Genomic DNA, 22,097 nt, shown 5'->3' on the forward strand with positions numbered 1-22,097 from the left:
GAGTTTCTCCGGCAGTGTTAAACTTTATAGTCCATACTTATGTTTCAAGAAGAGGTTTCCCATAGCAATAGTTTCAAGAGGGCGTTCTGTATGCACCTGCGGTTAGTATACTCATAGAATGACAATGGCTAGATTTCTACTCATACACTAAATCCCACCTACTCCTTTCTGATTTTAGCTAGAATTCACGTGGGCTGGCTGTATTCATACAGTATGATGTTCCGCATTCATAGAGAAACTACCAATTATAATTTTGCTTCCTCTTTCTGTTTGATTTTGGGTTGATAACTTGAGTTTTGAGGAAATGGCGCGTCTGTGTAGTTCAAAAACTATTACTCCGATCAGAGAGCTAGAACTACTTTTTACTTCTTGTAAATAGTAGGACAGAAAAGGCAACATGGTCATCACGGTACTGGTCGTTGTCCTGTTTTTAGGAGTAAATACAGCAAACGTGGAGTCTGCCAGAGAGGATGATTTGAGATTTGCGTTGATCAAAGCCGATCTTTTTCAGGTTGTGAAAAAAGTGAACGAGAGGTTTCTGTCTGTGACTATAGACGCAAATTTGATTTCTGAAGAGAAGTACGTCGACATTTTAAGGTAAGCTTTTAAAAATATTTTTTTCTTATCAAGAAAATCTACCTGAGTCGGTAGATGTTTACTGTATATTTTTTCCAGGAAGAAAACTAATCTTGAAAAGAAATGTCTTCAAATTTAAGTGTACGATTGGACCCTGAGTCTTAGCATTACGTCTCCCAGTGATCAGAATGATTCAAGCCTTTTAATTCTATTCTATTCTAAGCTATATTGTTCCAAATTGTAAAGGTACTTTAAAAAAAACATTGTATTTTCTAAACGTCGATGAAACTATTTGTAAGAGTCTAAAGCTTTAATAATCTTTATAATAATGTAATCCGGTGTTAACTGGAAAAGTATGTTATACTTTCAAGTTTGTTTTAAAACCTTATTAACTAAAGATACGACCCCGTTTTTTTAAATAGATTTGGATAAACATTTTCTGTGCTTGTTGAGGTATGTAAAAGTAGTTTTTTCACGATATTCTGTGCAAAGTGATCCAGCCATGCAACTAAATTATAGATAATCACATTTGTTATATTCTTGTGTAGTTTAATATAGTTCTTTAACTGCACCAGGTCTCAAAAGCTGAAGACGCTCGCGAAAGCCTTGTCACCGGGATTTTTACGATTTGGTGGAACGAAAGCCGACTTCATGATATTTTCCCCCAGAAATGATTCCATAAAACAAAGAGATTTCAAGAGCACTTCTGAGTTTCAAGGTAGTGTCATGAGAAATCATGCTCTTACACATCGTTACAGGCATGACATATGTCGTTCTCCCTATGAAAATTATGAAAGTACTCAATTTTTATATTGAAATTTGCTGTTTGGTTTCGGAAATTATTAATTTGATTTTGGACAAAGTGCACATCTTATAAACATTTAGTTTGTTTACATAGAACTTTAAAAACGTTTCAGATTCATGACAGACAAATGAAGTCACGAGACTTAAGCTACATAGGTGGCACTGTAGAACGGAAGCTATGGCTGCTTCTTCATAGCTCTTAGGTTCTTGGGTCAAATCTGGCCTGGGCCTCCTTCTGAGTGTAGTTTACATGTTCTCCCTGTGGCCCAGTGACTTATCTCTAGCTGCTCCATCTTCTTCCATATTCTAAAAATATTCTGTGTTGGTTAATTGGCATCACTGTATAGTACCTTACCATGGACTGGCATCCTGCCCAGCATGTACTGTATACTGACTACTTCCCATTGTCTGCTGGGTTAAACTCTGGTTCACAATTTGTTTATTGAATATGGGTGGATGGATTTCAGCTGCAAGGTCCGGATTCACAATAAAGGGTGATTCAGACTCAGGTGCAAATTGATTTTGTCTGGCTCTGGTAAATTAAAAACTTTACAAATTCAGGAGGTGTGCTGATGCATGATTCACTTGGCATAAAAATATTCTGGAAATGGTGAAGGAATAAAAACTGTCTTCTGAATGAAATCTGTATATCAATCTAGAATCTTTTCATTAATAAAGGGGAAGGGGGGTTGAATTAGGACTTCTGTTTCTTTTTTAATATAGTTTTTATGGATATTATCCAAGAATTACAAGTTTAAAATGCTGAAGCTATCACAATGATATATAGCACACAATGTACTGTTCCCCTCGTCCTAAAATACATATATATTTTTGTTTAGGAAATGTTTGCAACAGACAGAATCTTCCGTCCATCTTGGAAGAAAGACTCAAATCTGAATGGGCACTAGAGGCCACTCGCCTCCTGGAGGAGAATGACAATTTGTACAAAACCATCAAATTTTCAGGTAAATTTAGTTCTGTATGTTGCTTCACTGATTGTGAATTTGGGTGTTGTGGCAGTGTGTTAATAATGTGAAAATAATCTCAAACTGGTACTGTTGTATTGGGTCTGTGTTTGCATGACAGGAAGAGAAAGACCTTTTGAATTTTAAAAGAAGAAGAAATTTGCCTTGGAGAATTGAGAACGAACTTTCAGTAGTGACTGTTGATGTTGTGATGTTTTCTTTCTTAAAAGTGCCTCATTATTTGATTGTAATTCTCTACACAACTTAATGTTACTTCAATCAGATACAGTATAAGGACAGGTCATAGAATAGTAACTCAAATGCTCCACAATTTCCTTCTGTATGAAATAAATCCAGTTGCAGCCAGTCCAATAAGCCCTGCTCAGGAAATACAAGTTTTTGGGTTCAATCAAGACAGTAAATAGGAACCAGATTTATTGTTTTCTCTCATTCAAGAAAAAAACAATTCATCTCAATTTCCTTTCAAAATGCAAATTAGTTAAAAAAGTAATTTACAAAGTGGAAAATGAAACTCTACGTGAAAAAGAAGATCTAATTGTAAAATAAAAAGTCGAATTTAACCTTGTTGAAAGAAAAGCTCGAAAGCAGAAGAAAAAATGAGGAAGTGAATCAAAACAGCATGCGACTGTATATGCCTTCTCAAGACTTGTTTTGAGCATTTTTAAGGAAGAAAATGTTTTGACTTCTAACAATCCATTGCAAGAAATATGCAAAGAAAATCAACATTCTTGATCAATTGATTAATTATAATTTTTAATATATTGATTACTTGATATATTTCTGTATATTTTGTTTTTCTCAACATTTGTATGTATTTCATACAATTTCCATGTTTACATGTATTGATTAAATGTAAATTATATGTCATTTTGTAATTAAAAATTTAAAGTTCCTATTTCTGTACAATAATTTCTTAACAGAAACAACTGTAGACACATTGTACAGTTTCGCTAACTGTTCTGGTCTGCACCTCATCTTTGGACTCAATGCCTTGCTCAGAACAGACAGCAATAAATGGGACAGTGAAAATGCAGAGAAACTCCTGGGATACTGTGAATCCAAGCAATATAACATGTCCTGGGAACTGGGAAATGGTAGGTATTGTAGAAGAGGAACAGATATTTGCAATTTTACGTCCTGATTTCAACCACACATATAAAAAGAAAATTCATATCAATTTACACTTTAGGGATTATAAAAAATGAATTTCTTACAAATAGGTAACTTCTCTTGTGTGCTTTCTTAACCCAATTTCAGGTCAGAGCTTCAATTTTTTGTTATCTTTAATGAAAAGATATTGTTTCATAGTTTTTCTTGTATGACTGATCTCTGTATTTTCTCATATTTCTGGTTGAAATAGTACCTGACACAGATTTTGACAAATGTTTGGTGTCACTTTGTTCAGACAATAGCATTAACATTTTCAAAGAAAGCATCTTGAACTTCTTGAATTGAATTTATAAATGCTTTTTACCACCTCTTTTCTAAAAAAAAGTCAACCCTGTTTTTTTTTGCTGTTGCTTACTACCTTTCTCAGAGCCAAACAGCTTTGAGAAGAAGGCAGGAATTCAGGTTGATGGACATCAGCTGGGCAAGGACTTCATTCATCTTCATGACATTTTGAGGAAGTCCAGGCTGTTTCATTCCTCAGGACTGTATGGGCCGGATGTAGGCCAGCCCCGAGAGCACACAAAGGATTTACTAGGAAGGTAATATTCACATTCTTCCTATTGATTCTACAATTTAAAAAAAAACTTTTGATTCTGATATATTTTCCATGATCTAAGATTGGACATCCTCTTTTTTTCATAACAAGAGAAAATACAGAAAACTAAAGAGGCATTGCATATTAAAATGGGAGCCTCCAAACGTAGTGACATGTTCCATTCTTCCCAGAGTGTTTCAGCACCCTGTATCTGCTCTCGGCATTAGCAAGTGTACAGTGAACTCCATCTTCAAGGTCAAGCGTGTAGATGTTGGGAACCATCACTTCTTTTGAGATTGCAGGGTTTTGAGGGTCTAGACTTAAAGGGCACCATGTGCAAGCAAAGGTATTCAAGTGCCAGATTGTGAAATATAAGTAAGTCGAGACAAAAAAATCTTTCCCAGTAGAAATGCTTAAATCAGTGATGGTGTGCTTGTAAAACAAAGTAGACCTGCATATAAAATGGATATCTTTAGGATGCGTTAACATCTGTTGCCCAACATAACATGTTGCATTGATACTACTTTAGTATTCATCTCCTTAATGAGTGCTTAGGTCTGGAAGTGTCATTCTGGGTTCAGATCAGATATCACCGGTTAGGGTCTTCACTGTGTAATTAGCTGTCTGGCAGTGACATATTGTTGTCTGCTGGGGTTGAGTCAGTTTCAGTCTGACTGGGATTCCTCAGCTTGCTGAGCAACAGTAATTCCAGTACAGTATGTACAATGACTTCTGTCATGTCAAGTATAGGTCATGTTTATGCAGTTTCTGAATCTACCGATCAATTCAAATCACGTCCCTTTTGAAAACTCACTAAGTAGTAGCAAAATAAGGTCAAACCTAATTTATTTTTTCTTTTGCGGACCTGCAGTTGCTGTAACAAGTAAAATTGGTTTTCTCTAGGTCTGGTGGAAGAGTCTACTTCTGATTGACTCAATTCACTGTAGAAGTATTTTCTTCAACTGTGAGATGTGTTTGTCTAGATAATCCTGTTTTGCTCAATATACAGTAACCAAACTAAAAGAACAAAAAGCAGTAATGCAGTATTGTATTTGATAAAACAGTGCCATGTTTCAATCATATAAACTGTTTGTGGCAGCCATAGCTTTTCTGTCAAACAGAAATGTATAGTATGTGAATGCAGTCCTAAAATGACAAAGAATTGTACCCTGAAATTTAATCCCAAAATTCTCGTTTCACTTTAAGGTTTTTGGAGATTGGTGGAAAAGTCATAGACTCCTGTACCTGGCACCAGTAAGCTTTTTGTTTTTACCCTATTATCTGGAATTTAACATTAAAAAATATTAAATTGAGACTTTTTTTAAGATCATGTGCATCCTTATTATAAAGAGATATAATTAAAAAAATGTATTAGGTGTGATATAGACATTGAGAAAGACAGCAAAGTATTAGTTTCATGACAAAAGTTTTAATTTGGCAGTAATGAAAAAGCCAAAAATTTATGATGTCTGAAAACAAGGAATTATAAATGATTCATTTTGTAGGATTATAGTTTCATTAAAATACAAATAAAATATTAACTACCTATGGTCAGTGCAGAGGGTTTGGGGGACCTTCATACTGTCCAGAGTCCATGATAAAAATGTTAATTTTTCATTCCAAAGAGAAGAACAGGGGGGTTGGTTTAAGTAGATGTTTTTTTTTCATTTCAGATGTTCTTAATCTTAGATCAATAATCTGGCGCATATGATTTTAACATAATAACCAATATAATTTTAAAGCTGTGTCAGAATTGTCATTTCAGAAATTGCATGGCCTTCCTTGTCATTTCAGCAGAGCCAAAACAAGGAATTATCTCAAATACTTCACTTGGCATTGAGAGTATTTTTTTACCTTTCTTTACAACCAACCAAACAACCATAGAACAATTCTTGAAAATAACCAATAATCCAAAATACTGTGAGAGGAGAATCTGACCAATTAACATCTCACATCACTGCTCCCTGGTACATCTGTTTCTGTGCTGACTGGTTATTTTTGGAAGGTGTTGACAATAGATTCTGATCAATAGGTCTTTCACATGGAGATAAAAGAAATACTCAGTCAGCAGAACTTTTTGCCTTATATGCTGTTGAATAAGCCATGCTCAGCTGTTTTAATAATAACAATATATGAGAAAATATAATTAGTGTTTTGTGTGATATTTACCTAATTTGCATACAATTATTACTGAAACATTATTGAATTAGGAAGTCCTGTACGTGGTGTGTAGCATTGTATAGCAGTGAAAACATCTTCTTCAAAAAATGTAAAACTTTAAAATTTAGAGCACTTAATTCAAAAACTAAAAGGCACATATATTTTATTTCTTACAGATTTCTTTAATTAACAGCATTTATTTTGCCAGTCTGTTACAGTCGTTCCCATATTTGAATTGGCATGTCACTCTCTTTTTGGACAAATTTGGTACTATCTAATATAGTTTCATTTTATTGTGCTTCTTTTATATGTGACATGTCAAGTCTTTGTAATAAAACACCAGTCATTCCACCTGGGCTCCTCTGTGTTTGGCTGTGGGCCAGATATGTAGAAAAAAGTGCAACTGTGTTCTAGTCACACAACATGCTAGTGGCAGTGCAATACAACCAGTTTGACAGTGTTAAAAGCTGACAGAGTACTATCATGTGGCCTCAATGTGTTACATACCTGTAGCTTGCAAGAAACAAAATCATTTTTCTGCTGCAAAACGTAGCAAGGTTTTAATGCTCTTCTGTGCTCAAGGCAGTAGTTTTTTGCCATACACACATTTTGTCACAGTGTTGCTGAAGAATGTCAGCCAATTCAGCAAATCAGCAAAAGTGCCCAGTATTAGTAATTTAAGTATTTATTGAAATGCTGCTTAGTGTACTTCACTTAACTTGCTATTAAAATTTATTTGATTAACAGATGCCCTAATTATACAGTAATGACATATGGTCCAAGTGAACATGGAAAAAAAATAGTGTTGAACTTACTAGCAAGACTGCATTGCTCTAGTAGAACAACTGAATATAACTTTTTATTTCTCAGCTATTACGTTAATGGCAGAGACGCGTCACTGGAAGATTTTCTTGATCCTGATGTACTGGACACTCTTGCTACTAAAACAGAAGAAGTCTTTCGGGTAACAAAATATTCAAATAATTACCGTTCATGATATCTGAAAGATTTCATATTGTCGAGATGACATGCTTCTCATCTCCCCTACTTCAGAAATTGACAATTATGTATGTGAGCTTTGTAATCCTTCAAAATTATGTAACATGCTGTCCCCAGTGGATTGGTCATGAAAACTAAGATAAGAGGGCACGATAGCTGTTCTCAGACTGTTTGTTTTAGTGGTCAAAATGGTTTGGAAAACCATGGTTTTAAATATGGTCGTTTGGTCATTAAATATTAAGTGTGACTAAATACACAGAGTGAGATCAGAATCCTCAAGCAATGGAAAGGTACAGAAACAGACTTCAGTAGGTTTTTTGACAGCAAACCCAAAGATTCTTTTTTTTTCAAAACACCTTGAAGATATGGGATTGGGAATTCAACCTCAACTTAAATAAAAACATGAAACACAGAGACTGATGGAGTTGTTAGGAAAAGGGGTGAAATGAAGTATGATTTTGGAAAGATTGTTGTCCCGGTAGTATTCAAAATCATCTCTACATTCTTGTGGGGATCATGCCTTTGGGTTTCATAGTAGTAATGAAAACATTTCAGCCCTCAAAACTGCAATACTGTATATCAAGAGGACTATAATGGTCTCGTGTGAGACAAGGCCAAGAGCACAAGAAGGAGCTTGTCAAGCATCTCCTGGATATTTCAGTCATTTTCTGCCCTGTAAGGAAGTGGCCTATATAGTACATCCCCTTATTTTTCCTCTGTTTGCAGTGTCTGAGAAAGTTCTTGTACATACTGTTTCTGGCAATTTTCCAAAGTAAGATGCCTCATCCTCTGGTGTTTTCATTGATCAGGATGGTGTTTGTGGTGTAAGATTGTTGCAGAGTCATCTCCTGGGAAGAAGGTCTGGCTGGGGGAGACAAGCTCAGCCTACGGAGGAGGAGCTCTGGGACTCTCTGACACTTACGCTGCTGGGTTTATGTAAGTGATCTGAAGTGATCACAGTGGGGGGTTCTTAGTGAAACATGTGGCTGCTTTTCAGTGTGTGTAGAATGATGAGGACCATGGCTTAGCTCCTACTGGAATATAATCATTTAGTTAGTAAGTCACTCTTAAAGTTGTTGTGTCAAGTGAATGGAAATGTACAAGTACTGTTCTATCAATATATAGCACTTTCTTAGTTTTATCAACATCAAAGATTTTTTTAGAGTTTTTAATTATAAAAACTTATACCATGACAGATTACTGAAACTGAGATTATTTAAAGAGGAACACTTCTTTGAGAATCTTTTCAAGCCCTTAATGATTTAGGTTTTTAAAGGCTTGTGAATGAATTATGATTTATCAGTGCTGAACTGGGGAAACCTGTAGGCCAGTCTTTAGATGAATGCCTAAAGAGCCACAGTCACAGTTAGCTTTATCATAAAAGACCTCAAGTTCCTTCCATGTTTCCTATCAGTTAAAGTGGCTTGAACTATCCCCTATGGCACTGTTACAAGGATATACAGTAATGATTTTACAATATATCGGTGACACAGAAAAAATGTCCTATAATTTCCATGTGTTTAATAGTATTGGATCTTCCCCAAAAAAGTTGTAATGAAAATGAAACGAGCTTTAAATATTTTAAAAATTGCTTTGGAGATAGTAAAATGACAAGCCTGGACTCTGCATCTTCACTCAATATGGAAGGATTTAGTTCTACTTAAAAACAATGGACTTTAACTTAGTACTGTTAAACAGAAGAATGAAACAAATCAGTCTGTAAACAAAGACGGTAGGGAGTTCATTCAATTTTTTATACTTACAGTATGTTGAAATAGATTAAGCTTGCGTTTTGCACTCTAGGTTGCATGTGATTGTTCCCAAAAACCCTTTAGGCCTTCGGTTCCATCTAGTGGTGAAATGTAAGAGTGGCTTACAGGGTATTGTAAACCAACTGTGACATTTCAGAAAACTGCCTTTTTTTCTCATTCTAAATGACATCTTTTACCTGCTTCGATTTGACAAATAATGCACATCTTTATCGAAAAACAGATTGTCTTAGCTTCCTTGTTGTATCAAATGTAATAATTTCCTGCGTGGAGTTAAGGTCATTAAATTTGTTTTACCAGGTGGTTAGACAAACTAGGAATGGCTGCAAAGCTTGGCATCGATGTCGTCATTAGGCAGGTGCTGGTTGGTGCTGGGTTCTACCATTTGGTAGATTCCAATTTTGACCCACTTCCTGTAAGTATCTACTTCTTTGATGTAATGGACAACATTTTAGATAAGACACCATACTGTTCACAGAGGAATATTATTTTACACTTTCTGGATACATTGTTGAATACAGAATAACTGCTACAGTAGTACAGCATACTAAAGGGTATATTATTTAGTTATGTTGGTTATATTACGTGTTAAGTGTTTGGCATTTTGCATTGTACTGTATTGTAGAACCACTAAACAGTTAAGGTTCCTATTTAAACACAAATTTAAAAAAGAGCTTTTTTATTTTATATGTGTGTCTTGCACTCTATTTGAGTATATATAGTGTGCATATATTTAAAGTCATTTTAATCTTCCTTGATTGAGGCAGTTTAATTTTTTGACAATGCTGCAAATGTGGTAGGATCTACACTTAATGCCAGGACATTATACGGTTTCTAGCCATTTTCTTCTCCATCATCTGAAAGCACTCTGTCCTGACACTGCACGATAATAACCAACTACCATCTGGTAGCACCACAGCTGAATGTCATGGAGATATATTCATAGATTATGTGCTCTATGTCATTGATGAAGGTACTAAATTGACATTGCATTGGGTTTTTCCTGATGCATATTCTTTACATTTGTGTGTAATCCTGGCAGGATTTCTGGCTGTCTCTGCTGTACAAGAACCTAGTTGGTCCCGAGGTGCTTAATACTACAGCTGTTACCAGCCAAGGATCGAGAACCAAACGACTCCGTGTGTACCTGCACTGCAGCAACAGAAAAGGGTAAAAAGTATTTGTGCTGTGGAAATGTATTTTCCAATGGCTCTTCTAGTGCCTCATCTCTGGCTTGGAAGTCCGTTGTGTTCTAGAGCTCTGCTCTAAAGCCAGTGTTGCAGATTAGTTCTAATACTGTAATAGTAATCTGTCTTTTAATACATTTCATATTTTGTACTACTGCAGCACCTTGAGTTACCTATTTTGGTGGAAATATCATAAATCACAAACATATAATAAGCTATTGTGAAAACCATGTGTACTTTACAATTACAGTACCTCAGATTATGAGAGCAAATCCTGTATCATATTAAGTGATGTTAGATTAAACAAATGTGCTCAATACCTGGGCTTGCTTTGACTAATTTGAGCTACAGTAGGCATGGGAAAAGCAGAGCAAATATGGTATTTGTTTTTCAGGTCATATGCACTGCCTTTTAGATAACTGCACATATAGTTGCTGTGTAAAATACCATTATTATTATGTGCAGTTAAGCAGCAATGACGTAAAGTGAGAGGATTTAATAAATGCACTTATGTTTCTCCATTCACTGACACCTTGTTAGATGGGGGAAAGGGGTTCTCACAACTTTGTCCTTACGGTCACGAGACTTGGGCCATTTCAGCAGACTAAGCCAAGTCACACCGGTGTTCCTTACTTACTAGAGTCTGGGCTGAACTACTAAAGAATTAATTATGCCACTTGCTGGAAAAATGCTGTTTCTGCCGAGTCTGTTAAATATTATTAAATATTGGACCCCAAGGTCTTTTTTTTCCAGGGGTTGATGGAAAAAGGGTTGAAGATAATGAAATTGTACATAACCATTTATACAATGAAAGCAAGACCTTTCTAAAAACCATGCATTGACACTAAAATTGAAATAAACACCATATTTAATTTATTTCAAAACTATCAATAGGAAAAATATTTATTCCCATGTCCTTTGATGTAGTCCATTTAAGATAATGAGAATAATGCACATGAATTATTTGCTTTGCTTTTAGCCAAAATGTTGAGAAAGGAGCCGTCACCTTGTTTGCCTTGAATTTGAGTAAAAGAACAGCCAGGATCATCCTGCCTCCACAAATTTCCAACAAGACAGTGGATCTTTTCCTTCTCCAGCCCGGGGAAGGACGGATTGACTCCAGGTATCTGTACCAACTTGCCTTGTCTTATGCTGTAGGCTAATAATATACTAAAGTACAGTAAAGTAAGCCAAAGTAATTTGAACAGGGCATGAGAAATCTACAGAGAAAACAAAGCCTAGTAAGAAGCCATAAAAGTTCAGCTTTGGTACTTTGTTCCTTCAAGTGCAGGGAGAATACAGTATCTCAGTGGCTTCTAGCTCTGTCCAGAAGTGAGGGAAAAAAACAACAACATCTTCTTTTAAATCCTGTAGGAAGTAAGGTGTGTAATGTATAGGGTGTTTATGAAGTTACTCAAGCTACTCAAACACTGCACTCTGGGGCGCAGTGACATAAAAATGAGACTGAAAATGAGAATGAGACAGAATGTGTTACCATTGACAACAAAGGTGCACAGCAGAGGATATGCGTCAGTTCCATTTGACTAGCAGTTGTGTCCAAGATGACCAGCATGCATGGAAGGATGTGGTGCAACACGATGCAGCTGTTCGTAGCCCACCACCATTGCTAATGGCAAATGTGTCCCCAATCCCCAAATATGAAACGGTATGTACAGTACTAAGTTTCATCGAAGCACTGGTTGCAGTTTTCATGGTACTAAATGGACTAGCAGACACCTTGTAATTAACATAATTTTCATGCTTAATAGAAAAGGTGGCACCAAATTTTAAAATTGTCTGTTGTGTGTCTGAGGTCTGTCCTGCTGAATGGGGAGGTTCTGAAGATGGTGGATGAGAAGACATTGCCAGTTCTGAAAGGCACCCCAATCGCCGCAGGCACTCCGCTTCAGCTCCCTGGCCTGTCCTTTGCCTTTTATGTGATAAAAGATGCCCAGGTGCCTGCTTGCACATGAAGCCACGTGTGTTTGTGGTGTTATAATACTGAGCTACTGTAATGCAGGAAAGGTTTGACTATGGAATTGGAAAATTGGAAGTTAAAAGTGGTAGATTTATTCCACAGGTTGTTTACACTATCCATGTGTAATATGCACCCCGATAAGATGGATCCTTAGAGGGTATTGGATACCTGTCTGTTTACAATGAACAGCCATGTCGTTTCAGCCCACAAAAGTATCATGTACAGTATGTGGTACTATCCTTGTGCAGGCAGGGTCTTTTCCAGATAACCATGAGATTGCAAAATCTGAGATCTCTGGGCAGACAGATAGTGAGCCCATTTTTGTGCAATGGAGCCTTGCAAGATAGAAAGGAGCTCAAGAGGATCAAAAAGACAAAAATGTATTAGTGTGGCTCTTCTTTCTTTTCCTGCAGGAACAAACTAAAGTGACAAAGGTGTGTGTTTAACAATAAGAACCATACTTGGATTATTTGTTATTTATTTAAAAATGAGATGTGCTTTAATGGTCCTTAAAGCTATATTCAGTGATTAAGTTTTATCTTCAGAGAAAAAGGGACTTCATTTGATTTATACATGTGCTTTTTTTTTAGAGTGCTTGTATGGGAATTAACTAAAAGTTTTACTAAATGTTTGTATTATATCTTGTTAGCTATATTTTTCTGTACTTATATTTTATAAACTCTGCCTCAGGATGTCTTGTCTCAAAAGATAATATAGCCACACTATTCTTTACACATAGCTGATATAGTTCTCAGGGAAATGACCGTGTGAGCTCTTCTGGAACAAATGGTCTGTTCAGTTACAAGCAGAAGGGGCTGCTTGTCATGCAAGCCAGCAGTAAAGAAAATATAGGTACTGTACTGGTCAGCTTTCTAAAATAACCATATATAGCCACAATGCAATCGGAGATTCATATGGGAGTGTATCTTGTATCGTTTGTTTCACTGCATAAAAGAGCACTGTAGGCATTGTCTTCTGAATCTTGCGTACAAGAGCAAGACTCCCATACTGTATGCATATGAAATAAAGAAGTCTTTCAACAGACAAACTCTCAGCTGATGCCATTTGTTTGTCACAACAGGTGCTACTCATGAAATGTGGGAAACTTTGGACCAGGTTAATTCTCATATAAAACATTGGCAGCATGTGTTTCAAATAAATGTTTATGGGCTAATTATAAAAGTTTAAATACTTTTTGTTAAACCATTTTTTTTACCAGTTACATTGTCCTTTGATAAGCATTAGTTAATCTCACTGAATACCAACAAAGATTCCAGGAAGAACCTGATGTGTTTATGTGAACTGAGTTCAAATAAGGGATAGCACCAACTATGTTCTGCATTTCATACATTATTTTTCATACATTAAACTAGAATACCATTGAAAGTTTTATGATCTGGGATGTGTGTTGACAGGGGCTGATATTTTTTTTTTTCTATGATGGCTGAAAGAACTTTACTAGCTTTTGTTGTACATTTGTAAGAATTGCAGTGTAAATGAGTATTGAGGGGATTCTGTGACTTGTCATCAAAGTCAGCCAATGGGCTGTTGCCACAGGCTTTCTCTTCCTCTGGAAGTTTGTGACATCAGACATTAGACAAGAGTGTAATCCCCTATGTAGAAACTCTCAAATGCAAAACTACCATCTTAAACATAATTCCCTCTAAAACAGAGGGGACTATGTTGTGAATTCCCCTTCATCTAATGTCTCATTGTTTCATATATTTGCACTTTGCATCTGTGAACAGATTACAATTAATGTGTGCATCTCACACTTTCATCCAAAGTGACCTATGTTTGTACCCATTTAGAGAACAGCAATCGGAAGTGAAAAGCATCACAACAGCTGTGCCTCATCCAGGATTTTGACCCACAAATTTCCAATTGCAGTATAATTCCAGAGTCCTATGCACTCCTCAACATAGCTACCCTTAAATCACCATCTCCCATGTAAAAAACATATCCTTAAGATATTGATCTGGGCATTTGTTTCAGAAGTGTAATGGAATTAACTTCAGTTTTTCCCCCAAAAAAAGCTGTATTAAAAAAAAGTGTTAATGTGGCTTGGTAAATTGACTTGATTTCAAAATTTACCAATCTTAAGAAAATATTAGGGAATCAGGATACCAAGGTGTGGCAGGCTCATTTGGTTGTTGGTGTCTGATTGAACAAGAATCACAGCAAAGTGGATGATCCAGTAGTTTATTCACATTTTGTACAGTGTGGTTTTCAGACATGACAGGCGGCCCTGTGTTGCCTCATCATTCTTCCTTCTCCTCTCCATGTGTGATGATGTAGCACAGAGACTTGTAGTCAAGGTTCCCCGCTTGGTCAATGGGAGAGGACTGGAACATCTGATTCACCTGGATTCAACCAGAAGATATTAATGGCATTAACACAGAAAGAAAATGGACAAATGGTGCCCTGGTAGAAATAAATGAGTACCACAGATATTTATGCACAGCTCAGGGTCATTTCACTTCAAAGCTGCATGTCACAGAGTTTTATTCTACCAGGTCTCTTAAATTAAAAATTCCATTATTGAAATCTGGTCTGTGCATATTATCTAAAATTATATGTAAAGGAGGTTACGATAAAAATGGATGACGTTCCTTGAAAAATGTAAAAATAAACAAAATGCAATTTTTGCCTCGCAACCTTGAAAGAGCAGGTAATATTCTTATAAACAGAGAGTCCACATACCTCTTCTGCCGTAAACTTGTCTGCCTGTGTCATAAGAACACGCTGTAATCTGCCAGGAAAAATAGAAAATAATATTGTCATATTGTGGAAAATATAATAAAAATTGAACAATTTAAATGAGGAGAGTGTGCAAAATGTAAAATATTACTAGTAGTTCACATTATAACAACAAAATAACTTTTGTACCCTAAACATTTCTACATTAACCAGACGCCTGCAAATGGCTTCAAAATATTTTTCAGTCCTAAGGGAATAGTTTTGGCGAATTAAAATGCCAAAATACAGTGGAATTTGTTTGTGTTTGAATTGTGCTTCAATTCCCATGGAGAAAATATCTGCATCAGGCTGCAGGTCACACATAAAGCCAAGCAACCAGCACATGTTTGTGCCTTCTCTCTATTGTGCTTTGTACTGTGCTGCACATACTGTACTGTATTATGTCTTAATGTTTTCATGGCTTCCCATTTTGTATTTCCCTGTTTTCTCAATAAGAGAATTATATGGAGTATAAGGTTTGTGTGCACATCACTCTTGGATCTCCAGATTCTATTGTGGTATTGAGTATTCTTTTATGTCTGACTGAGCATCTAGGTCTATGATGATATAGACAGACATACTCGTCTTTGTGTACGTGTCCCTTAGCATCAGGATCAAACATCTTGAATGCGTTTAGAATGGTTTCCTCAGGGTCCGTACCTGTATTAAAAAAAAAAACAGATGTTTTTTTACTACCAGGCAAACGTTTTTTATTTTGTTAAAAATTTTGGATTTATGTATATTAATTCAACAAATATTCCAGACTCTAGTATCATAAGGTTGATAACAAACAGCTGGATAACCACTGTAGAGTTATTCACTATTAGTACAATTCCTTGATAAGAGTACTATATACAAACTAAAAGACTACAAAAACTCTATGCTTCTAATTTAAGGTGGTTTCTGCTGAAATGGAATTTTGAAAAATGCATCTTAAGTCCATTGCAGGTGAATTAAAATATTTTATTAAGGTGTTTTAGATACCATACTTCCTAATGGAATGAGCATCACTTTCATAATATAATCATAGAATCTAATACAGTAGTGCTATACTGTACTTCCTTAATCAGTAATGAGTTTTTCATGAAAAAATAAAATGTTGACTGTTTTATCACCATGTTTCCATGAACCCAGGTGAATTTATTGAGACTTTTGTAGTTATTCCACTCATGGTGATGTAAAAATTAGAAAACATCTTGTCTTCTGGTTTTTGGTCCAACCTTAGTTGTTAATTAAGTAATTTTATTTTCTTAATTAGTCATTTAAAGGATTTTTCTTAAGGTCTATTACAGTTAATGTCTGCTAAAATGCATTTCTGTTCAAGTAAACCTGCCTATAACACAACGTCAATCATGGTTAGATGTACTGTATTAACAATAATGCTCTGAATTAAATAATTAGACCACCTATATTACTGGAAGTAACTAAAACTCAGGAATTAGTCTGACACCTCTGCCTTGTACGCATATCAGCTCAAATGTAGTATGAAAAGCTAACAGTACAAATATGTGCAGTTACCCTGACAACCATTATGCATCTCTGGTAGATGAGAGATGAGATGTCACTACAGTAATTCAGCACTTTTCTATAGGTAACTTAGGTTAATTACACACATGAAAATTTTAACTGAGCAATGGGTGATGTACAGTATTGCGACTATGAAATGGCACAAAGTACAGTACTACTTTTAAAGAGCAGATCTAATTATAATACCAACTTGCACTAATCATGGCTCTTGCTAGTGTTTTGAAGAACAGCAAAATTGGCAGTAGAGTCAGTGCTGTAAGGTTAGAAAAAAACTTTTGATCAGAATTTGGAAACATCTTTATATTGACAACTTTGGTGTTGTCAATACAACTTCATGAGAGTAGCCTCCCCTTCCACATTACTGAAGTTCATTCCACCATGTAGGCATCTTCAGTATTCCTGGCTGAATATTCCTTTCTTGATATCAGTAAGCTGCTAAGATCTACAAAACCCAGTTGCATTTGAAGGCAGACCAACACAAGAAATGTAAAATATTCAGATTTTTCAGGACGATGAGACATCAGGTTAGATTCCATCTGTTAACATTTTTATTCCAGCAAGCAAAAATATTTTACATAATTTGTGTAAAGCACAGAACCATGGGAATGGCTATACGTTTCACATCAGGAGCCTGAAGTTCTAAGTATATCACAACAAAAGTGTCACAGTTTAAATCCTGCTGTACTCTGATTTATTAAAATCAGGAACAGTGTTGCAGTATGATCCCATACCCAAACTGTCTTGTATTAAAAGCTATGGCACAAGACAAAATATAAAAAGCATATATGCTATATTGTATTGTCTGCAGATTTGTTTAACATTTCAATGAAGAGGACCTAAACAATGAGAAATTCCTTTAACATCAAGAGCAGTTAACTATTTGAATACACAATAATATTACCACACGGCTTTCTGGTGCATCCCATGATAGGGGTAATTTATACTTGTGTGTATTTAATAACTTGCCAGAGAATAATAAAAGAATTAAATAAAAGGAAAAGTAACATCTAAATTTCAAAACCACGATTATCAAACAACATAGAGCACCTCATCAGAGGACTTAACGGGTGTCTCTTACCATGTAGCTTCTCTCCAAAGAGATTTAGGAACATTGTGAAGTTTATCGGCCCAGTTGCTTCCTTCAGCATCGCTTCCAGTTCATCGTCTTTCACGTTCATTTTACCTGTGACACAGACAGGCAGCCTGTTAACACCACAAGATCAAAGATAAAAGCAAAACAAAGCCTGTTGCAAAGCAACAATATGAGCTACATATCCTTTCAGGCTAAATTTCTTAAAGCTGTATTTAATTATTTATTATAAATAAATAATTATTAATTAAAAGAACATTTATTGGGTTGATTTATTTTGTTGTTGTTTTTTCAGGAGCTGAAGGGCATAATGTGGTAGGTGAGCCTATGGACTCATGACTCATGATGGGTAGTTCAGACGCTGCTGTTATACAGTAGCTTGAGGAAGGTATTTTACCCCAGTTGCTCCAGTCCACCCAGCTGTATATATGGGGATTATCATTGATTTGAGGTCATCCCTGTGATGGACTGGTGTTACATACCCTCTAGTCTGCTTGACACAGAAGAAACCAGAATGAGCTCTGGCCCAGCGTAGCTCTCTGGCATGACCTTTACCTTTACTATTTCAGGAGCTAAAGAGGGTAGATCCAGTATACTGTATCTGTGCATATGCTATGTATATACTGTACAGAGGTACGCTAAAAGAGTAGGCAAGTCTTGATGGGGTTCAGAAGCTTATGCTTGAGAAATAAGCATATTATCTCATCGCCAGAAGCTCAAGACCTCCCAACAAAGTGGAAGCATGTTCACTCTCTCATGTTTAGAAGGCATGCAAAATATAGATTTTGTTTTTGGTATTGAAATATAGCCAATATATACAGTTTATGGCAGATAAGTTTTTAGCCATATGTTCCATAGCCATAACATGTGCACTATGGAACATAATTATGGAACATAAGCATTGTGAATTAAAGTGATTTTTATGATTACAGCTACAAAGAAAATCAAAGTAGTCTCATACATTCATGGTGTTACGTAGTCTAAAGAGAACATTTCTTTTGATGATTGTGGGAACAGGGAAACTAAATGTGTGGGACCAGTCTTACAAAAGGTTACAAACAATTTCACAGTAAAGCGCAACAGTGTCATTCTAGTTTTATGTTGGCTTTTCTATTTTGTGTAGTGTTTTGTGTCACCCAAATTAAACCTCTTCATAAAAGGTGATCTCTTATGCCTCGGACCATGATAAAGACTTAAACACTATACTGCGCATGAAGGTAGGAACCCTGATTTCTTTTCATGATGATAAGGTGGAAATACGGAATTTATTTATAACCCTGAATCTAACTTAACAGCTGATACTCAAAAAGTCTAATACAGCATAAAAGAAAAAGGCTTCATTGTCAAGTATAATTGAATTGGGATTTTGTTATGATTGCACAAAGCATAAAGGAAGATAATAAAGGGTTTACCCAATTTAAAGTACTGTGCTTTAGAATGTACTGCAGCATTTGAATGTAGCCTTTTGGAATGGAATTGAAAATATAGGTAATATAGGTAAATAGGTGATAGCCTAAGCTACATATAAATTGAATGTATCTTTCTAAAGTATTTAATACTATAGCCATGTTTAATAGTCATATCAATAAAATCTAATGTATTATTTCTGTAAATTACAAACCTAGAGAGGCATATGTATCCTTCAGGTCTTCCTTATCAATGAACCCATCTCTGTTCTGGTCAATCAATGTGAAAGCCTATCAGTATAAAACAAAACAAACAATCAATATTGTCACTTGATAGTTCAGTCTTCCAAAAGGGGTAAAACTGATATCTGTTACAGATTGATATGAAGTTACTATGACATAATATCACATAATACTAAGGTGGACCTTGCTTTCCATGTGCTTACCTCCTTGAACTCCTGTATCTGTGTCTGCTCAAACATGGAGAAGACATTGGAGGATGCCCTCTGGGCACGTTTGGCACCTCCTTCCTTCTTCTTGGTCTTCCTGCTAGCCTGTGAGAGCAAGAAACTAATAATGAAAGTTGCATATTCAAGCAAAACAAGTCCTGCACACTGAATGTGTTCTTATACTACCTCATCCTCAATGGAGGAACTATTGGAGGAGTACATAATCTCCTAGCCCCAAAGGGGCTATTGATATTTTCTATTATTATATTGTGTATCGGATAACAGATTCCTAAGTATTAATTTACCAGTGCATCAGTGCTTAGAGAAATTTCTAACCACACCTTTCAGCTTTTAAAGTGTTACACACCATGCTGCGGTGTGATTACAAATATAATGCCCCAGTCTCGGATATCATTAATAATCCCTCAGTCAAAATGCCACATGCTGAAACACAGGGTAAAAATATCCCAGAGGTACAATTTATGAGTAATAAATAATTAGTGTAGATTGTCCCTTTGTTTTGATTTCATGGTCTATCAGCTCTGTCTAAACGGATGTAAGACATACTATAGGGAATCTTTTAAGGAGCCGTACAGTAGGTAAGGAAGCTATGGCTGACTGCCCTCAGCATTGCTATTTATCTAAAATGATTGGTATGTATCATGAACAGATGAGTATACAGTATGAGGAGAAGAGTATTCAATGAAATAATTACAGACAGAAATATTAACATTATTTTTGTCCTATCACTGCTAAGCTTAATTCTAATGCTTTTGGTATTTTTTTTAAGCTACGTTAAAAGGTATATCTTCAATAGTGTCCGGACTGTGAGTAACTCTTGTATTGTATTGTATGTATTGTACTATTAGTATATAATTCGTTACACTGTGGCTGTGTTGTGTGTGTTAAGCTGCTGTTGCACTGCAATTTCCCTCACGGGATCAATAAAGTATCTATCTATCTATCTAGACAAAAAAAGTTTTTGGATCAACTTACTTTTTACTGTATTGTATCTCCTTTTCACAAATTTGATTTCCCAAAAATGTATTTTGATTTTTTTTACGTTGAATGAATATTGAATTGTTACCCTCTTTCTTTGCAGCTAAGGTCTTTAATAAAGAAATACAGCTTATATCAAAATTCAACTTGCATTTCACATTTTGTGAACAAGTTGTATTTTGTCATTTTCTTTGTGAAGCATTTCTAATATGAGTCACAACCAGAAAGCCTCAGAAGGTCTTCAGAATAAGAAATACTGGTTAATCATCTTCCCATTTTCAAAGACACACAATGATATTCAGTTAAACAATTTGTCTTATGCTCTCCCTTATCCAGTACACTGGATTCCATTTGCAGTTGCTGTTCAAATTATGCTTAAAACCGCAGAAGAGTTTTGTATTCACATACTGTATACAACTCTTTAATTATTGTCAGGAACAGTATAAAACATTATAAAAAAATCTTTTAGCTGAATCCTGCTTGCTCCTGATAACTTCATGTTAGTGGTTAACTGCAGTAATGCAGAACCACTAGTCAAATTAAATCTACACCATGTTCATCTTCTTTTCCCTCTTTCGAATAAAAGCATTAAAAACAAATTCAAGGATTAAAATCCTTCTGATTTTGGAAAATCTGTTGACAATCCTCTTGTGATAAAACTCACCATGTTTGCCTGGTACTGATGCTGCCTTGCCCAAGAATGTGCCTGGCTTTTCTGGAAGCAAAGGGCTTTTATATGACAGCTGTCTCTAATGGGGAGACTGTCTGAGAAGATGGCTGGCATGGTTCGAGTCCCTGTGGGGATCATCCTGATCCGTGTGAGACCCCCAGCCCGGGCAAAATACTCCATACATGGGCAAGTCGTTAAGCAAAGCCCAGGCTCTCCAGAGGCCGGACAACTGCTACTTATAATCAAAACCTTTTAAAGTATTTACACATCACTGCCGACGGCTGCAGAAAGATGTGCTAAATTTACAGAAGACCAAGTTTCTGATTTAATTACTGCAGGAGGCTTTAGCAGTATCATTTTTGATAGTAGTATCAAGTCAAACTTGTCCTGATTGTTTGAAAAAGCTAAAGCAGACCCTGCATGATGGCAAAACATAATTAAAACAGGGACGTTTTATGAGTTTCAGAGAGATGACACTCCCATGATGTAAAATGACTTTTTACATCATGGTGTAAACATATCCAAATGTAGGACATGTACTGTGAGAAACCCTATAAAAGTTAAGTAAAAACATGGCTTAAGACTAATAGGAAAATGTGAAAATACCCTGCAACTTCACCATTTTAAGCCCTGACAAGTGTACATCTGTCAGGGAAACATTTGCATGAAAAGGGTTTAGCTGATCCGCCAAACCTAATACTTGGCAGCCTGGCGTCAAACAATAATCAGGAGAGAGGTATCCAACTGACTTAATATTTGTACATCTTCCATGTGTGACAGTTACAGGTTAATAGTTAATAGGTTTAATGTATACAGTAGTAGTATACTGTAGCACAATATGGTGACCCGACACACAGCAGTACTGTGTTGCACTACAATAAAGCAAGGAAATGGTCATACACGCCTCATTCACAGGACCCGTAAATCGATATAATTCCACTACACACTCAAGGTTGAATGAAAGCTTATAGTAAAACACGTGCCCTGTGACTTTTCAAGGTTGAATTTTTTCTTCTGTATTGCCAACAAAGAAAATACTATATTGCCTTATGT

The 22,097-nt window shown here is 35.9% G+C and overlaps 2 protein-coding genes across 2 annotated transcripts; one reads left to right on the forward strand and one right to left on the reverse strand.

Annotated features, from left to right (window-relative positions):
- The first annotated feature begins 214 nt into the window (after nucleotides 1–214).
- Nucleotides 215–13,212, forward strand: hpse (heparanase). The gene is made up of 12 exons (XM_015339833.2): nucleotides 215–597; nucleotides 1,152–1,294; nucleotides 2,220–2,345; nucleotides 3,287–3,460; nucleotides 3,904–4,075; nucleotides 5,278–5,325; nucleotides 7,102–7,195; nucleotides 8,060–8,166; nucleotides 9,300–9,414; nucleotides 10,042–10,169; nucleotides 11,166–11,309; nucleotides 12,000–13,212. The coding sequence occupies exons 1-12, from the start codon at nucleotides 398–400 to the stop codon at nucleotides 12,157–12,159; spliced, it is 1,611 nt and encodes a 536-aa protein (XP_015195319.2). The 5' UTR covers nucleotides 215–397; the 3' UTR covers nucleotides 12,160–13,212.
- A 1,138-nt stretch (nucleotides 13,213–14,350) lies between these two features.
- LOC102688760 (myosin light chain 5) lies at nucleotides 14,351–21,116 on the reverse strand. The gene is made up of 7 exons (XM_006627152.3): nucleotides 21,039–21,116; nucleotides 19,373–19,480; nucleotides 19,142–19,217; nucleotides 17,509–17,613; nucleotides 15,485–15,563; nucleotides 14,868–14,916; nucleotides 14,351–14,527 (listed from the first exon to the last, which is right to left on the reverse strand). Exons 1-7 carry the CDS (start codon nucleotides 21,039–21,041, stop codon nucleotides 14,426–14,428), a joined length of 522 nt encoding a protein of 173 aa, XP_006627215.2. The 5' UTR covers nucleotides 21,042–21,116; the 3' UTR covers nucleotides 14,351–14,425.
- Nucleotides 21,117–22,097: the final 981 nt, after the last annotated feature.

Source organism: Lepisosteus oculatus, chromosome 3, assembly GCF_040954835.1.
Source record: "Lepisosteus oculatus isolate fLepOcu1 chromosome 3, fLepOcu1.hap2, whole genome shotgun sequence".
Taxonomy (NCBI): Eukaryota; Metazoa; Chordata; class Actinopteri; order Semionotiformes; family Lepisosteidae; genus Lepisosteus; species Lepisosteus oculatus.

Coding starts and splice junctions, on each gene's coding strand:
- hpse (XM_015339833.2), top strand. CDS start 398: ATGGTCATCACGGTACTGGTCGTTGTCCTGTTTTTAGGAGTAAATACA. Junction 4,076..5,277: donor ACAAAGGATTTACTAGGAAG/GTAATATTCACA, acceptor TTTCACTTTAAG/GTTTTTGGAGATTGGTGGAA. Junction 7,196..8,059: donor AAACAGAAGAAGTCTTTCGG/GTAACAAAATAT, acceptor TTGTGGTGTAAG/ATTGTTGCAGAGTCATCTCC.
- LOC102688760 (XM_006627152.3), bottom strand. Junction 14,917..15,484: donor GGACACGTACACAAAGACGA/GTATGTCTGTCT, acceptor TTTTCCTGGCAG/ATTACAGCGTGTTCTTATGA. Junction 14,528..14,867: donor ACAAGTTTACGGCAGAAGAG/GTATGTGGACTC, acceptor GGTTGAATCCAG/GTGAATCAGATGTTCCAGTC.